The sequence below is a fragment of the Lepidochelys olivacea genome, assembly GCF_965140295.1.
Source record: "Lepidochelys olivacea isolate rLepOli2 genome assembly, chromosome: 8".
Classification (NCBI taxonomy): domain Eukaryota; kingdom Metazoa; phylum Chordata; order Testudines; family Cheloniidae; genus Lepidochelys; species Lepidochelys olivacea.
Genome location: NC_140418.1, coordinates 13,811,114 through 13,824,251, shown reverse-complemented (window position 1 = coordinate 13,824,251; position 13,138 = coordinate 13,811,114). Strand labels below are relative to the sequence as shown.

Genomic DNA, 13,138 nt, shown 5'->3' with positions numbered 1-13,138 from the left:
CCAACTTCTGTGCTGGCCACCGACAATGCGATCACAGTATCTCCCACAGCACCACATTTATTTTATTTACCGCTTCTGCTTTGCAGCAAAGCGCCCGTCTTTGGAGTTTCGGATTTAAAACTCTTACAAATTAAAAGACCCAGCTCAGATCAAACACCAACCTACGTAGCAAAGCAGGCAAATTAGTTGAGTTCACAAAGTAGGGAAATTTAAATAGATCCCTCCCTACGAAATCCCTGGGAAAGAAACTGGCCACGTAGCATACCCTGCAAGTCAGCGATGGCATGAGAGTTAAAAATAACTTTAAAAGCATTGTTGCAATGCCAGGAGTCCATTTCAGCACCAGACTTCCACTACCAGCGCTCTAGATCTTTTCTCTCTTGCTTCATCTGTTGCCAGTCATTTGTAAACAATAGGGAGGGGTGAAGAGGACACTGGGTAAGAGAATGCCTAGGTACCACTGTAACTGATACACAAGGACCAAAGATTACCATAAGGCCTGGTCTATATTGAAAAAGGTTTATTGGCATAATTCCGTCAGTTAGGGGTATGATTTTTTAACAGACATAGTTATGCTGGTAAAATCCCTAGTGTATATGCAGTGCAGTTATAGTACAGATTATTTCATGTCACTGAAAAAGAATAAACTATTCTGGTATATAAGTATAAGGTTATATCGATGCTGCAACTGAAGGTTTGATTGCAACTTGGATAGGCATACCCATTCTAGCTATGATTTAGATAGCATGGCTAAAAATAGCTAGGAAGACATAGCAGCACAAGGGTCAGCATGGGCTGTATAAGCCCCCCCAGAACCTTGGATCCATACTCATAGTGTCAGCCTGTGCTAAGGGTCTGGGCCACGGCATCTTTACTGTTATTTTGGGGCGTGCTGGCTAGATTCAAGCCAGTACAGTTACGGCAACCTGAGCTGCAGTCACACTTCCAGTTGCAGTGCGGGTGAATACATACTACATCTGCTACTATCAAGCATAGACAAGGCCTAAGCGTGTTCTCCTCTGGGAGATGTGGATACGCAGCACCCTGGAAAATCAAACCCATAGCAACTTGCCCAAAGCTGCCCAGCATATTAACGCTAGAGCTGATTTTAAAACTCAGGAGCTTCCAACTTCCACTCTTGTGCTGACTAGACCTTGCTGCTTCCTCACTGAAATAGTACTTCTTCTTAATTCTTAATTATAAACCAAACCCTACGCAAAAAACTAGCTCATTGAGTTTTGCCTTCTATTTTTTTCCCTAGAAATATGGAGCAAATGAGGTTACACTGTGTGATCTAATAACTATAAATGGCTAAACCTTTTTTCAGTGCAAGTTCAGTTTTAATGTCCTGATGGAATAAGCGTCACATAAATGGAGAATGAAATATGAGAGTAGAACAGACAATCAAGTGTCAGCCTGCGTAAAATAAAGATATTGTCTTACATCCATCACCTTTCCTTAAAAAAAAATATCATATTTAGATCAGCTACTTTATATATTCATAGCTATGAGATCTAAGAAAATTTACTCTGACACCTTGAATTGTCTAATCTTATGTCATGTCAACTGCATTAGGATTAAAGCTACAGGAAACTGTTCTACCTACTAATAAACTCATAAGAGGAGTAAGCTTGCTAGCCTGCCATTTGTCTAGTCGATTCACTTTCATGATAAAGCTGAAAGCATACATGCTTACCCAGAAGAGTGAGAACTAGAGATACTTATCTAGAGCGAAGTGATAAAATGCTAACTTTTGCAACTGAAGTGGCTTCCTAAGAGCCATTTGCTTCTAATTATTCTCATGTAAAGCATAATAGAATAGTAAATATATACAGATAATTAATTACAAACATTCTGAGTTTGTTTCCCTAATTTTAAAATTCTCTTGTGGTTTTAATTAGGTGAGCTGAGACAAACGTGCTAAGAGACCTGTGGAACTGTTATTGTTTTCTGTAGCTTGCTCCCCTGTGGGCTTTTTCAAACTCACTTCTGTCCACGGCCCATGGCTATCATTTAACATTCTATGATGCACTCAAATCCAACTTTACAGCAGAGAATTCTTATTCTTTAACAATTCTTCGGAAGATGCTCACCTTCCATTCAGAATGCAACTATTTACTCTCTGAACACTTTTCTAACACTGGAGCTCCTAAAATCCCAACCCCAGTTTTTTTGACAGGCAATGCCCTGCTAAAAGTCTACGAACACACAAACAACTTTTCTCCCCTTTTCCTGGATTGGGGGGGGGAGGGCGGGAGCAGCAATGTCCCCAAAATGGGCTGCTCTGAGGATACAAACGCAACTACTCCAGTGTCTATGACAAGTGACCATCACATCCACACCACCACTAGTCTCCCACTAGCATCCTCTGTCTGCCACTCCTGCATCACAGCAGGACTTAAGACTCGGGAGACAAGCTTCCTGCCGGCAGTGGGTTTAAGTGGGAGGGGTTTGTGCATTGGCCAATCCCACTCTCTCATCCCAGCCAGCCAAATGACTAACTGGTACAGAAACCTGCAGCAAGCAGGGTCACTGGCTTGGATGCAGCTATTTGACCCATAGCCAGGAGCTAATTTGTCACTTTGAGAAGTTATGCTTCTCTGCTCCAAAGGATAGCCACCTTCACCATTTAGTCTATGGCTGGGACTATTTATCCATGGCTGAGGCATGGTAGGTGAGTGCTAGGGCACATCCATCCATTGTGAGCTGACATACTACACCTCTGGGGCCCAGGCTGCCTGGAGATCCTTTACATGTTTAGCGGGTGATGGTGTTCCGGCACAGAACATGTGATGTATCTAATGCTGTGTGTTGTGTAGTGTGATTGCCTTCCTCTTCTTGCTTCATAGCCAGCAGCCAGCAAGCTTTGGCGAAAGGAACACAGAGTATATAAATCCTTCTTGCTGGTACATAGGGTACCAAGCTCAGGTCAGGGTAACCTCCATGGTCAGGACTCTCTCAGTACCTCCATTCTGGCACCTGCTGGAAACTGATTGCACCTTGAGTACACATGGAAATCAGTTCAACTCTCAGTGCTCCATGTTTGGTTAACTTTACCAATTAGATTAATTCAAACAGCATAGCATGTTGGTAATTAAAGATTATTATTTTTGCAGACTCTGCATCTTCTCTCATTTTATTATGTTCAATAATCAACACTTCAGTAACTGCAAAGAGATGTGGGGGGAACAAAGCTGTTCAAATATTTTAAACTTACTGTAACACTAATGCAGTGTTTGGAAGGTGGTGGAGGGGCAAGCTTCATTTTCTAATTTAAATCTATTTTTAAATGCAAATTAAGTCTATATTTGTCAGCAAACTGGAAGAATTTAAGGAATGATTGTAAATAGCGAGGGATTTATTTTTGGAGGGGATGGTGAGAGACCTGGATAAACTGCCATATTTTTCTTTGTAAAGTATCCTAAACTGCTTGAGAAAATGCCTCGGTCTCCCAAGGGAGGAGGGGAAAAGACCTTTTATATACTACAGTAGAATTTTCTTCCTTCACCTAATGTTAGACAAACAGTTACACACAACTATTCTCACAAGAATTTGGCTGTGTTATATTCAATTTACACTTTGAATGAAAAATGCAATCCATTTCATAATCCAATTTTCATTGAACGATAAACCCACCTGAGCCAGTTCAGAGCTGCTGAGGTGCCCGTCACTGTTTATATCCAAGTACTTAAACATGTCTTCAACTAACAAGCGCTTCTGGGATGTTCTGTCCTCTACAGGGCTGCTCAGCTGGCTGTGGTGATGAGCTTGAAGGTCCAGGAGTATGCTTTTAAGACGACTGTAGTCTGCCATTGTGCAAGTGTCACCTAAAACATAAGATTGTATTACTTGACCATGTATTTTTACCTTGATCTGTGTAAAGGACTGAACTTCTAAAGGGAAAAGTAAGGCACAATCAAAGACAGTCTGTCTGTGCAGACATTAGCTCTCAGATGCTATGCTTTAAGGAGATCCTATAGTCATTCCCTGTTGTAATAGCTAGCATTTTTAATAAATCCTACCTCAAGGAAGCTCTTAAACATGTTCCCATACAGATAACAAAGTTCTGATTAGCAGCTACATTACGCCTAATAATCTCCACCCATATTAGATTATATTCCTACTATATATTCCTTAACAACACTTATAAAATAAATACAGACACCCAATGATAAGGAAAAATAAATTCTAGCAAGCCTGAGTTTACAACACTTTATGATCATAAATAAATGCCACTCTAGAGCTCTGCACCATGTAAATGGTGGCATTGCCCTGACTAAAAACTGTACGGCTTTTTGGCAAATGAGGCATGACACACACTGTGATAGTAAGTATTTTATCTCACTGGCAACGTGCTACAAAAAAGAGAACCTTACATCCATCACAAGCTGATAAATTGGCCACCGGGAAAATAATAGAAGGTGTCAACCTTAAAGACCTAAATGCAGCTGGGGTTCATGGCACTGATTGTACCTATCACCCTGCGTGGAACTGAAGCAGAAAGTGATCGTGCTAACCCCTGAGATACTATCCAGTCCAGGGCCAGATTTTGCTTTCAGTAAAAACGGTGGCCTCAATGTAATTATTCTGGAGTGACATTGGTGTATTTGAGCAAAGAATAAGACTCAATGTTTATGACCTAGAAATTCCTACTGAGGCAGCATTGTAAAAGCATGAAAGGCAGTTCTCCAATGACTTCCCTCAGTGTGAGTCTGGAGAGCATCTTACTCTGACTTAAGAGGCTTATGACAGAGGTTCTTATTCAGTTTAATTCTAGACATCAGCTTTTAAAAAACTTTTTAATTTAAGGCCCATTATTGTCCTTTTTGGGGTCTGTTCCTAGCACAGGCGGAAATTGCTTAGGTAGATCTGGGGTGCATCAAGACAACAATAACTCAAAGTAAATCTTCTTTCATAGAGAAGAGGCTCTTTCAGGGACAGATTTTCCATCCTCTTTGTTGCTAGATTGCATCGTTTGATTGGTCACTTTGATGGGAGAAAAAGACAGGAGGAAATAAGGAGCATTTCCCTATCTGTCCCCACTCCAATCAAAACTGGATTAATACTACAAGGTGGGATGTATTTCTTTGACAGTGGACATATCCATTCAGAATATTTTTTGGCACCTCTGTGCTCAGAGCCTCTAAAAATACCATGATTCGACTAGATGTAAGGCATACAGGCAGGACCTACCTTCATTGCTTCAGGTGGCATTTTCCAATCCATGTCCTAGAGAGATCCATGCTGAGACTAATATCAAGAAGATACTTTGGATCCCTCTTCCCCTTCTGTCAACCCCCTACATTTTCTGAAGGCCTCTCTCCCCCCATGGATATAGACCACTCCACACCTGTCATCAAACTTCCTGCAGTGACCAGGAGGACTGCTGGAGAGCGATGCAAAGAATTCCCTCTCCTTTTTGTTATCTCCACAGAGCTCCTGGCCCTTCCTCCTTTTAATCTAGGAACGAGAACTGAATTTACACACACCTGTTTACCCTGTTGTGCTAATACTGGGTTGCCAATTTTCTCTTTTGCTTATTTATATTTACTTTTTCCAACATCATATCAACTGATTCCCATTCTGAGTGGCACCTAGATCTCTGTTTCTTTCTGTCACACATTTAGTTAGAGAAAAATCAACTGCCTTACCCATTGTAATCAAACAGTTTTGCTATCCTGATATATTTTTGGCTTTTGCTACTGCAATCATATTTTTTCCTCTCCAGTGTTCCAGATGAATATCACAAGTAGGGAAAATAAATCTGTCTGGTTTGCTTCCAGATCTGTTTTTTAAATTTATCTTATTATTATAGGTGGGCCATTTGTTGATACTGATACTGAGTTTGCCCAAACAACCCTGTCCATAAGAGTCATAATCAGTTCCTTAGTCATTCAGGGCAGGGTTTGCATGGTGTGAAGTCTCTGAAGTATAAATCCACATAGTGAAAACCTGGTTCAAAGCCCACTGAAGTCAATGCAAGTCTTTCAGTGGACTCTGTGTCTGGTCCTACATTAAGAAGATTGTATAGCTGCTTCATTCATTGAGGAACATCCATCCTCTGCACTCACTGAGGCAGGGGCCCTGGGGTAAAAGTACTAAGGGATCATGTAAATAAATACTATATCATAATGCATGTGCATAAGAGGGCAGAGTTAAGGTCACATGGGAAATATAAATGTTGGCATTACCTAACATATGAGTGCTTTGAATATTCGAATATAATTTTTGTATGTAATTAATTATAACAACTCTTTACTCATCTATAATGCCTTTCATTCAGAGATATCAGACTGTTTAACAAATATTCATTAATGAAGCTTCGCAATGTCCTTGTGAGGCCGGTTAGTGTTCTCATTCTCATCTTACCATGGGGGCACACAGAAGTTAAGGGTCAACTGCTGCTCCCAATGAATTCAATGAGCCTTTATCATTGACCAGGGCCATCCCCAGCTATTCTGGGGCCCTACGCAGCCCTTCCCCCCTGCGGGGGGGGGGGTTGCATGTGGGGCCCCAGGTCTCTGGGGGGTGGGGCAGGTCTCTGTGGGAGGGAGGGGGGTGGGGCTGGCTTGTAGGGCGGGGGGAACCAACCCCCCAGCACTCACCAGTGGCACGGCTGGCGCTGGGTTGCTGCACTTCCCACCGCCATGAGTGCAGGTCCTGCCCTGCTGCACTCCTCAGGGGAGTGGGGGCAGGGCTGGGGCGGGGCCGGGGCCACGGGCAAGAGGTGCGGCAGGGGCTGGAGCAGCACACCGCTGCGCCGGGCACCAGGAAATTTGGCGCCCCGCATTTCCTGGTGCCGTACACAGCTGCGTGCTTTGCGTCTGGGTAAGGACAACCCCGTCATTGACTCTTGGGGAGCTGGCAGGCTAAAAACAGTAGCATAGCTGCAGCGGCAGGAGCAGTGGCAGCACGTACAACCGCCTACCGGAGCCCCATAGGTACGTACTTGGGGCAGCTAACCCACGCTGCTGCCCTACTGTAACCACGCTCCCATGGTTAGCACGCCAGCTCAAGAAGAGTACGTCTACACGAGCAGGGATATCACCTTTCTGACAGTGAGGCAGTGGCAGAACTCTTGAATCCCGTCCCTGTGCTCGAACCATGCTTCTTTCCCATTTATTAATCTTAAAATTCATAAACTTTCTGGCCTAGACTTAATCACCCTAGAATGACTTGGAATTTGGCAACAGATCACTGAGCCATTACACCCCTATTTGCAAAATTAATTTGCTGTGGCACAGCGCCATGAATGCTGTGACTTGAGCCAAAAAGAGAGCGCAGATACGTATATAAAGAAACGTTATCATAATGCGTCAGTGCAATCAGATATATCAAATCCGAAAAGAATGGGAACACTGTATCACAGTGCCATTCTTATACCAGGAGCTTGCTCTGAACATGTTGCCAGATGAAGCAGAGCAGACATTTACAGGGAATGAGTGTTTGAACACAAACACCATGGGGGCTGGCATATCTTGCCTTTGGAACTCTTTGGAGCTAATTGGATGCTTCATTTGTTGTATAAATACCACTAAGCAATTAGACTCCTGAATAACTGGGTTGCTGGAAGGGATCTGCTGGGCAGAGAGCTCACTTCACAACCTCACCAGCTATTGACCCAATGTAATTTTTTACCCTTCCGTATGTGTTCTCTATCCCAAGGAAGTCTCATCTACTCAACCTGCTGCCATGTTTTTAAATGATGCTTGTGCCTACACCTACCCAGCAACCATCACTCATCCACATGGTGCCCCTTCCAATTATTTACGTGCACTGCTGGGCAGGTATAAAAATCAGAGCTGCATTTGTGACCAAGATGCGGGTGTGCACAAATTTCAGTGGCACATACATCACTAGGATTTTGTAAAGGGGTTTCTACCTGCTACCCACTCCTTCCTCACGGTCCAAGCAGCCACAGTCTTAAGTGGCACCCCATCACTATTTTTCCTGTAGATACTGCAAGTAATTATCAGATGGAAATGTAACAACTCACCACACCTCGCCTCATCCTTTGAAAAGCCCATCCCCGCCAACATGGTGCTTGCTAAAGTATGGTGTACTACAGAGATCTGAGCACACACAGGATTTGAAACTCAGCCCCTTAAACTGCAGCACAGATCAGTTCCAAAACACAACACAAACCACAATGGAGACCAGAGATGGACAAAGTCAGCAACAGCCACTAGCAGCAACTTCCAGAGGCTTTGCAAATCCTATCATATCCAGCAAAAGGCATTTAGAAGAGCATCATGTTGCTTTTACTTCCACTCCTGCTGCTGCTGCCATGTCCAGTGTGGGGAATTGTCCAGCAAAGATCTGCCCTGAACAGTATTATGGTGTCACGCTACTGAGTACTAACCAAAGAGAACCAATATTATTGAACAACATCATAGCTGCATTATCCTTTCCTCCAGGTTAAAAGAGCACAAACTGATCACAAGGATAAGAACAAACCACCACCACCACCAGTGTCATTTATCATCACAATCAGCAGAATGAGTAGCAAACTGCACAATCATTGGGGAAAAGGGGAAATTATGGCATTTTTAACTAAAGGAACTGGGGCAAATTCCTATCCTTACAAACAAAACTATGGCATCTTTGATATTGACATCTAAGAAACAGAACTGCATTTTTAAGGCCTCGCCCACTTAGCTATCATTATTTCTTCTACAATGAAGAATTCAGTATTACATTTTCATAGCTTATATCACTGTTACAGGGCAAACTGTGCTTTAGACTCCTTGTATTGCCTCTTGAGAACACCACTTTGGAGATAGGGTTAATTAAATTCACCCCTCTCTGGGCATGAATCATGCAGTTCAGCCACTCTGGAATGGGATACCTGGCTGTCCAGTGCCCCATTTCCCAACTGCATGAATGCAACAGGCCCTATTGGGTTTGGCAATACGGTTGACAACTTTCTAATCGCACAAAACCATATACCCTGGTCCTGCCCCCTTCCCTGAGGTCCCGCCCTGCCCTGAGGCCCCTCCCCTGCTCACTCCATCCCTCCTCCTCCTGCTCTCCCCCATCCTCACTCACTTTTACTGGGCTGGGGCAGACAGTTGGGATGTGGGAGGGGGTGAGATCTCCAGCCAGGGGTGGGGCCATAAATTTGGGGTTCCAGATGCAGGAAGGAGCGGGCTGGGGCTGGTGTTTGGTGTATGGATATGGTGAGGGCTCCAGTTGGGGGTGTGGGCTTTGGGGTGGGGCTGGGGATTAGGGGTGCAGGAGAGGGTTCAGGGTTGGGGCAGGGGTTTAGGGTACTGGAGGGGGTTCTGACTTGGGGAAGGGGGTTCGAGGCGGGGGCTCCAGTTGGGCAGCGCTTATCTCAGGCGGCTCCCAGAAGCGGCTGGCATGTCTGGCTCCTAGGCAGAGGGGCAGGGGACTCAGTGCACTGCCCGTGCCTGCAGGCACTGTCCCCACAGCTCCCATTGGCTGCAGTTCCTGGCCAATGGGAACTGTGGAGCCGGCACTCGGGGTGGGGGCAGCGTGCAGAGCCCCCTGGCCGACCCTGTGCCTAGGGGCCAGACATGCAAGCCACTGCCAGGAGCCACACAGAGCTAGGGAACCTGCCTTAGCCCCATTGACCAGACTTTTAGCGGCCCTGGGCGTTCTGGTCAAAAACCGGACACCTACCAACCCCATCTGGCAACAGTAAGAGATTCTCTTCAGAAGCCTGTGACAATAGAAATTTGCAGTGACACAGACCCTGGCAGCAGCTTCACAAGGAAGCATTATTTAGTCATTCACCCAAAGGCACAAGGCATGCAGAGCGAAGGTGTAGAAGATATACTCATTGTTGTGCCCCTCCTGTGTTTGTCGCCCCTCTGCTGGCAGGAGCTCAGGCCATCTGGTGCTTTGTCTCTTCCTGTAAGTTGGCCCTCTGACCAGGTCGCTTAGAGTCTCCCCCCTTCCAGGGTAATAAAAAGTTCAATGAAAATCTAAAATGTCTTGAATTTATAGCAGGCCTTCAAGCCTGGTCTCAACTCAGTAATCCCTGCCCCTTTATTCACAAGGCTTATACCACCTTTCCTGGAGCGGTTGGTAGAACCCAGGCTCACCCTCTCCTCTGGGTTCCAGCCCAGAAACACTGTGCTAAGCAGCTGAGGTCTGCTTCTTGTGATCCCTCACTACTCCCTTGGGCTGCTCCTACCTTTGCTTGTTTGCAGGAGTCTTTCACAAAATGGTAAAAACAATAACCGTTTATTGCATATTTCCCCTCACCTCACTCTTAAACTTTTCTTGAAGGCTTTGGTCCATTTAATCTAACCCAGTCATGTCCATCTCTGGGTTGGTATAAAGCAGACTTTCCTTCTCAAGGCATGCTCTCTCTGGCTCTGTGTGTTTCCTGATGCTCACTGGGACACACACACACACACACACACACACACACACACACTCCTTAGCTCACCCCCTTCCCTTCTCTAGGCCAGGGATCCTGTAATGCAGCAGTTCTCAAACTTCATTGCACCATGACGACAAAAATTGCTATACTATCCCAGGATGGGGGAGCCCTGCTGCCCCGGGGGCAGGGCAAAGCTGAAGCCCAAGGGCGCTGGGAAGGGGGCATGTAACCTTAGCCCTGGGCAGTGGGGCTTGGGCTTTGGCTTCAAACTTTCTCGGCCCAGGGCCAACACCAGCCTTGGTGACCCCATTAAAATGGGGTTGAGACTCACTTTGGGGTCCCAACCCACAGTTTGAGAACCCCTGGTCTAATAGTTTATTCTTCTTCTTTGATCCTAGGCATAGCCTTAGGGAAAGTAAACAATTCTTAGTCTGGATGGAGTCAGGTGTGGGGATTCCCCAATAAACAGCTTTTCTATTAAGAAAAGGAGTACTTGTGGCACCTTAGAGACTAACCAATTTATTTGAGCATAAGCTTATGCTCAAATAAATTGGTTAGTCTCTAAGGTGCCACAAGTACTCCTTTTTTTTTTGCGAATACAGACTAACACGGCTGTTACTCTGAAGCTTTTCAATTGTTTCCTCAAGGATTCTTCTCTGTGTCATTATTTTGCTTTTCCTGCTTGGTTGCTTTAACAGCCCTAATTGGTCTAACTTCACAGCCAGTAACCATCATAAACAGAAACACAGAGGCATGCACCATATGGATGAAAAATGATACAGACATTTCCCAATTCTCCATTACATATAAAGAAATTATAAAGAATGTTTATTAAAGTACAGGGGCAACATGAGGCTCCTATCCTCACATCCACAGGTACAACACCCATTGTATTCCAGGGCAGTTCACATTAGTCTGTTGGAGTCACTCCTAAGGATCTGAAGTTAGAAGTGGACCCAAGAAGCATGAAATATTTTATTAAAGTTAGAGATCAGTTTGAAGCAAACAATCCTAAATTTTGTGGATTTTCTATATCCAAACCTCAATCCAGGTCCATCTTGCAAATGGCCCTCGTCCTTATAACTGGCCAAACCAAAGCCCTGGATTCAACCTCCTCTGAGCTCAGGATGTCCAAAATCCAGATTCTGATCCACTTTTTGTAGCTTGAGCCTATCTCTAATTAAAATGCTATTTCCACTGTTCTCCATAGACCAAACTCCTCCCTGGTGTGACTAAACTGAGTTACACCAGGCAAGACTTTGCACCCATATACTCAGTGGAGTGCCAAGGAAGGGATAAAAAGAAAAGGAGTACTTGTGGCACCTTAGAGAATAACCAATTTATTTGAGCATAAGCTTTCGTGAGCTACAGCTCACTTCATCGGATGCATACTGTGGAAAGTGTAGAAGATCTTTTTATACACACAAAGCATGAAAAAATACCTCCCCCCACCCCACTCTCCTGCTGGTAATAGCTTATCTAAAGTGATCACTCTCCTTTAGTGCATTTATCCCTCACCACATCCCTCTGAGGTAGAGCAGTGCTATTAGCTCCATTTTACAGATGGGCAACTGAGGCAGAGAGAGATTAAGTGACTTGCCCAAGGTCACACAGGAAGCATGTTGCTAAGCAGGGAGTTGAACCCAGGTCTCCCAAATCCCAGATTAAACCACTGGGCACCCTTCCTTTCTGATACTCTACATCCTAGCAATGTGGTGTCTATAACAACTGCATGCAACTCACCCATATACAACTCTTCTGCAAGCTCTTTGGATTCATGTCTCACTCTCTCGAGTCAAAGGGGAAATGCAGACCTGGTGCAAGTCCACTGACATCAACAGAGTTGTACTCACTTGTGCCAGGTTTGAATTTGGCAGAAAACGTTTCACAAAACATTTCACGGGTGCTTCTCAGCAATTATTTTGCCATTTTCAATCACTCTGCGCATTGGCAGAACACGTTGGGAGTATGTGCTGTCACTGTTTTCTTATTATTTCTCCTGTCTACACTGTAACCTGGAAAATGTTACTACTTCAGTAGGCTTTGCCAGTCCTGATTTCATGGCCTGTTTATCAAAGCTATTCAGGAGTTGCTCTGAGATTCATTTAGCTCTGCAAGAACATTACAGTGTGCAGCTGTGAAAAGCTTACAGTGCATCAATTATTATTTGCTTTAAAAACTGACTCCTTTAAAATATGTGCTTGAGTCAAAAACTCCAGAAGATTTTGGACAACTTGGATTCAGATGTCAACTTTGCCACTGAGGACTATTTCAGTAATGGGCTGAACCGGAGTAGCCTATCTGAGCACCTCTGAAATTTGTGACTCGGTCTTGCTTCTAAATATTACCTAACAGGAGAGCTTTGAAGCAATTCATACACTATATATGCATATACTACAACTAAGGACTGATTGCTAAGACTGAAAGCTGTTCAGGGAGAAAAGTCAGTGGAACCAGCTTGATACTCAGACACTCAAAAGGCATAAGGCACCACTAAATCAACTGAAAGCATTAAGAAGAATTATTTAAGCATCAGTAATTGCTATAAATTATCATTGCTTTAAGTCATTTCCCTTAGAGACATTCCGATTAAACATGTCCTGATTAAGTAAAGTGTACACTATTAGCTTTAGCATCACAGAAACTGAGAGAAAAGGAGACAAGGAGAATGTGAATTCTGTCCCGATGGAGCATGCATAAGGGGCTAATTTTTAATACTATTACTGAACACAAGAGGACAGGACAAAAAAGAAAGAGTTGATCAAACCATATGAGCCCCAGAGG

General features: G+C 44.3%; 1 protein-coding gene across 1 annotated transcript in view; it reads right to left on the bottom strand.

Moving 5' to 3' along the window:
* The window catches only part of FSTL4 (follistatin like 4), a 490,942-nt gene that overhangs the window by 204,575 nt on the left and 273,229 nt on the right, over positions 1 to 13,138 (bottom strand). The window contains exon 6 of the mRNA XM_084635901.1: positions 3,637 to 3,827. Coding sequence (XP_084492027.1) covers positions 3,637 to 3,827 — 191 coding nt within the window. The remainder of the gene's footprint in view (positions 1 to 3,636; positions 3,828 to 13,138) is intronic.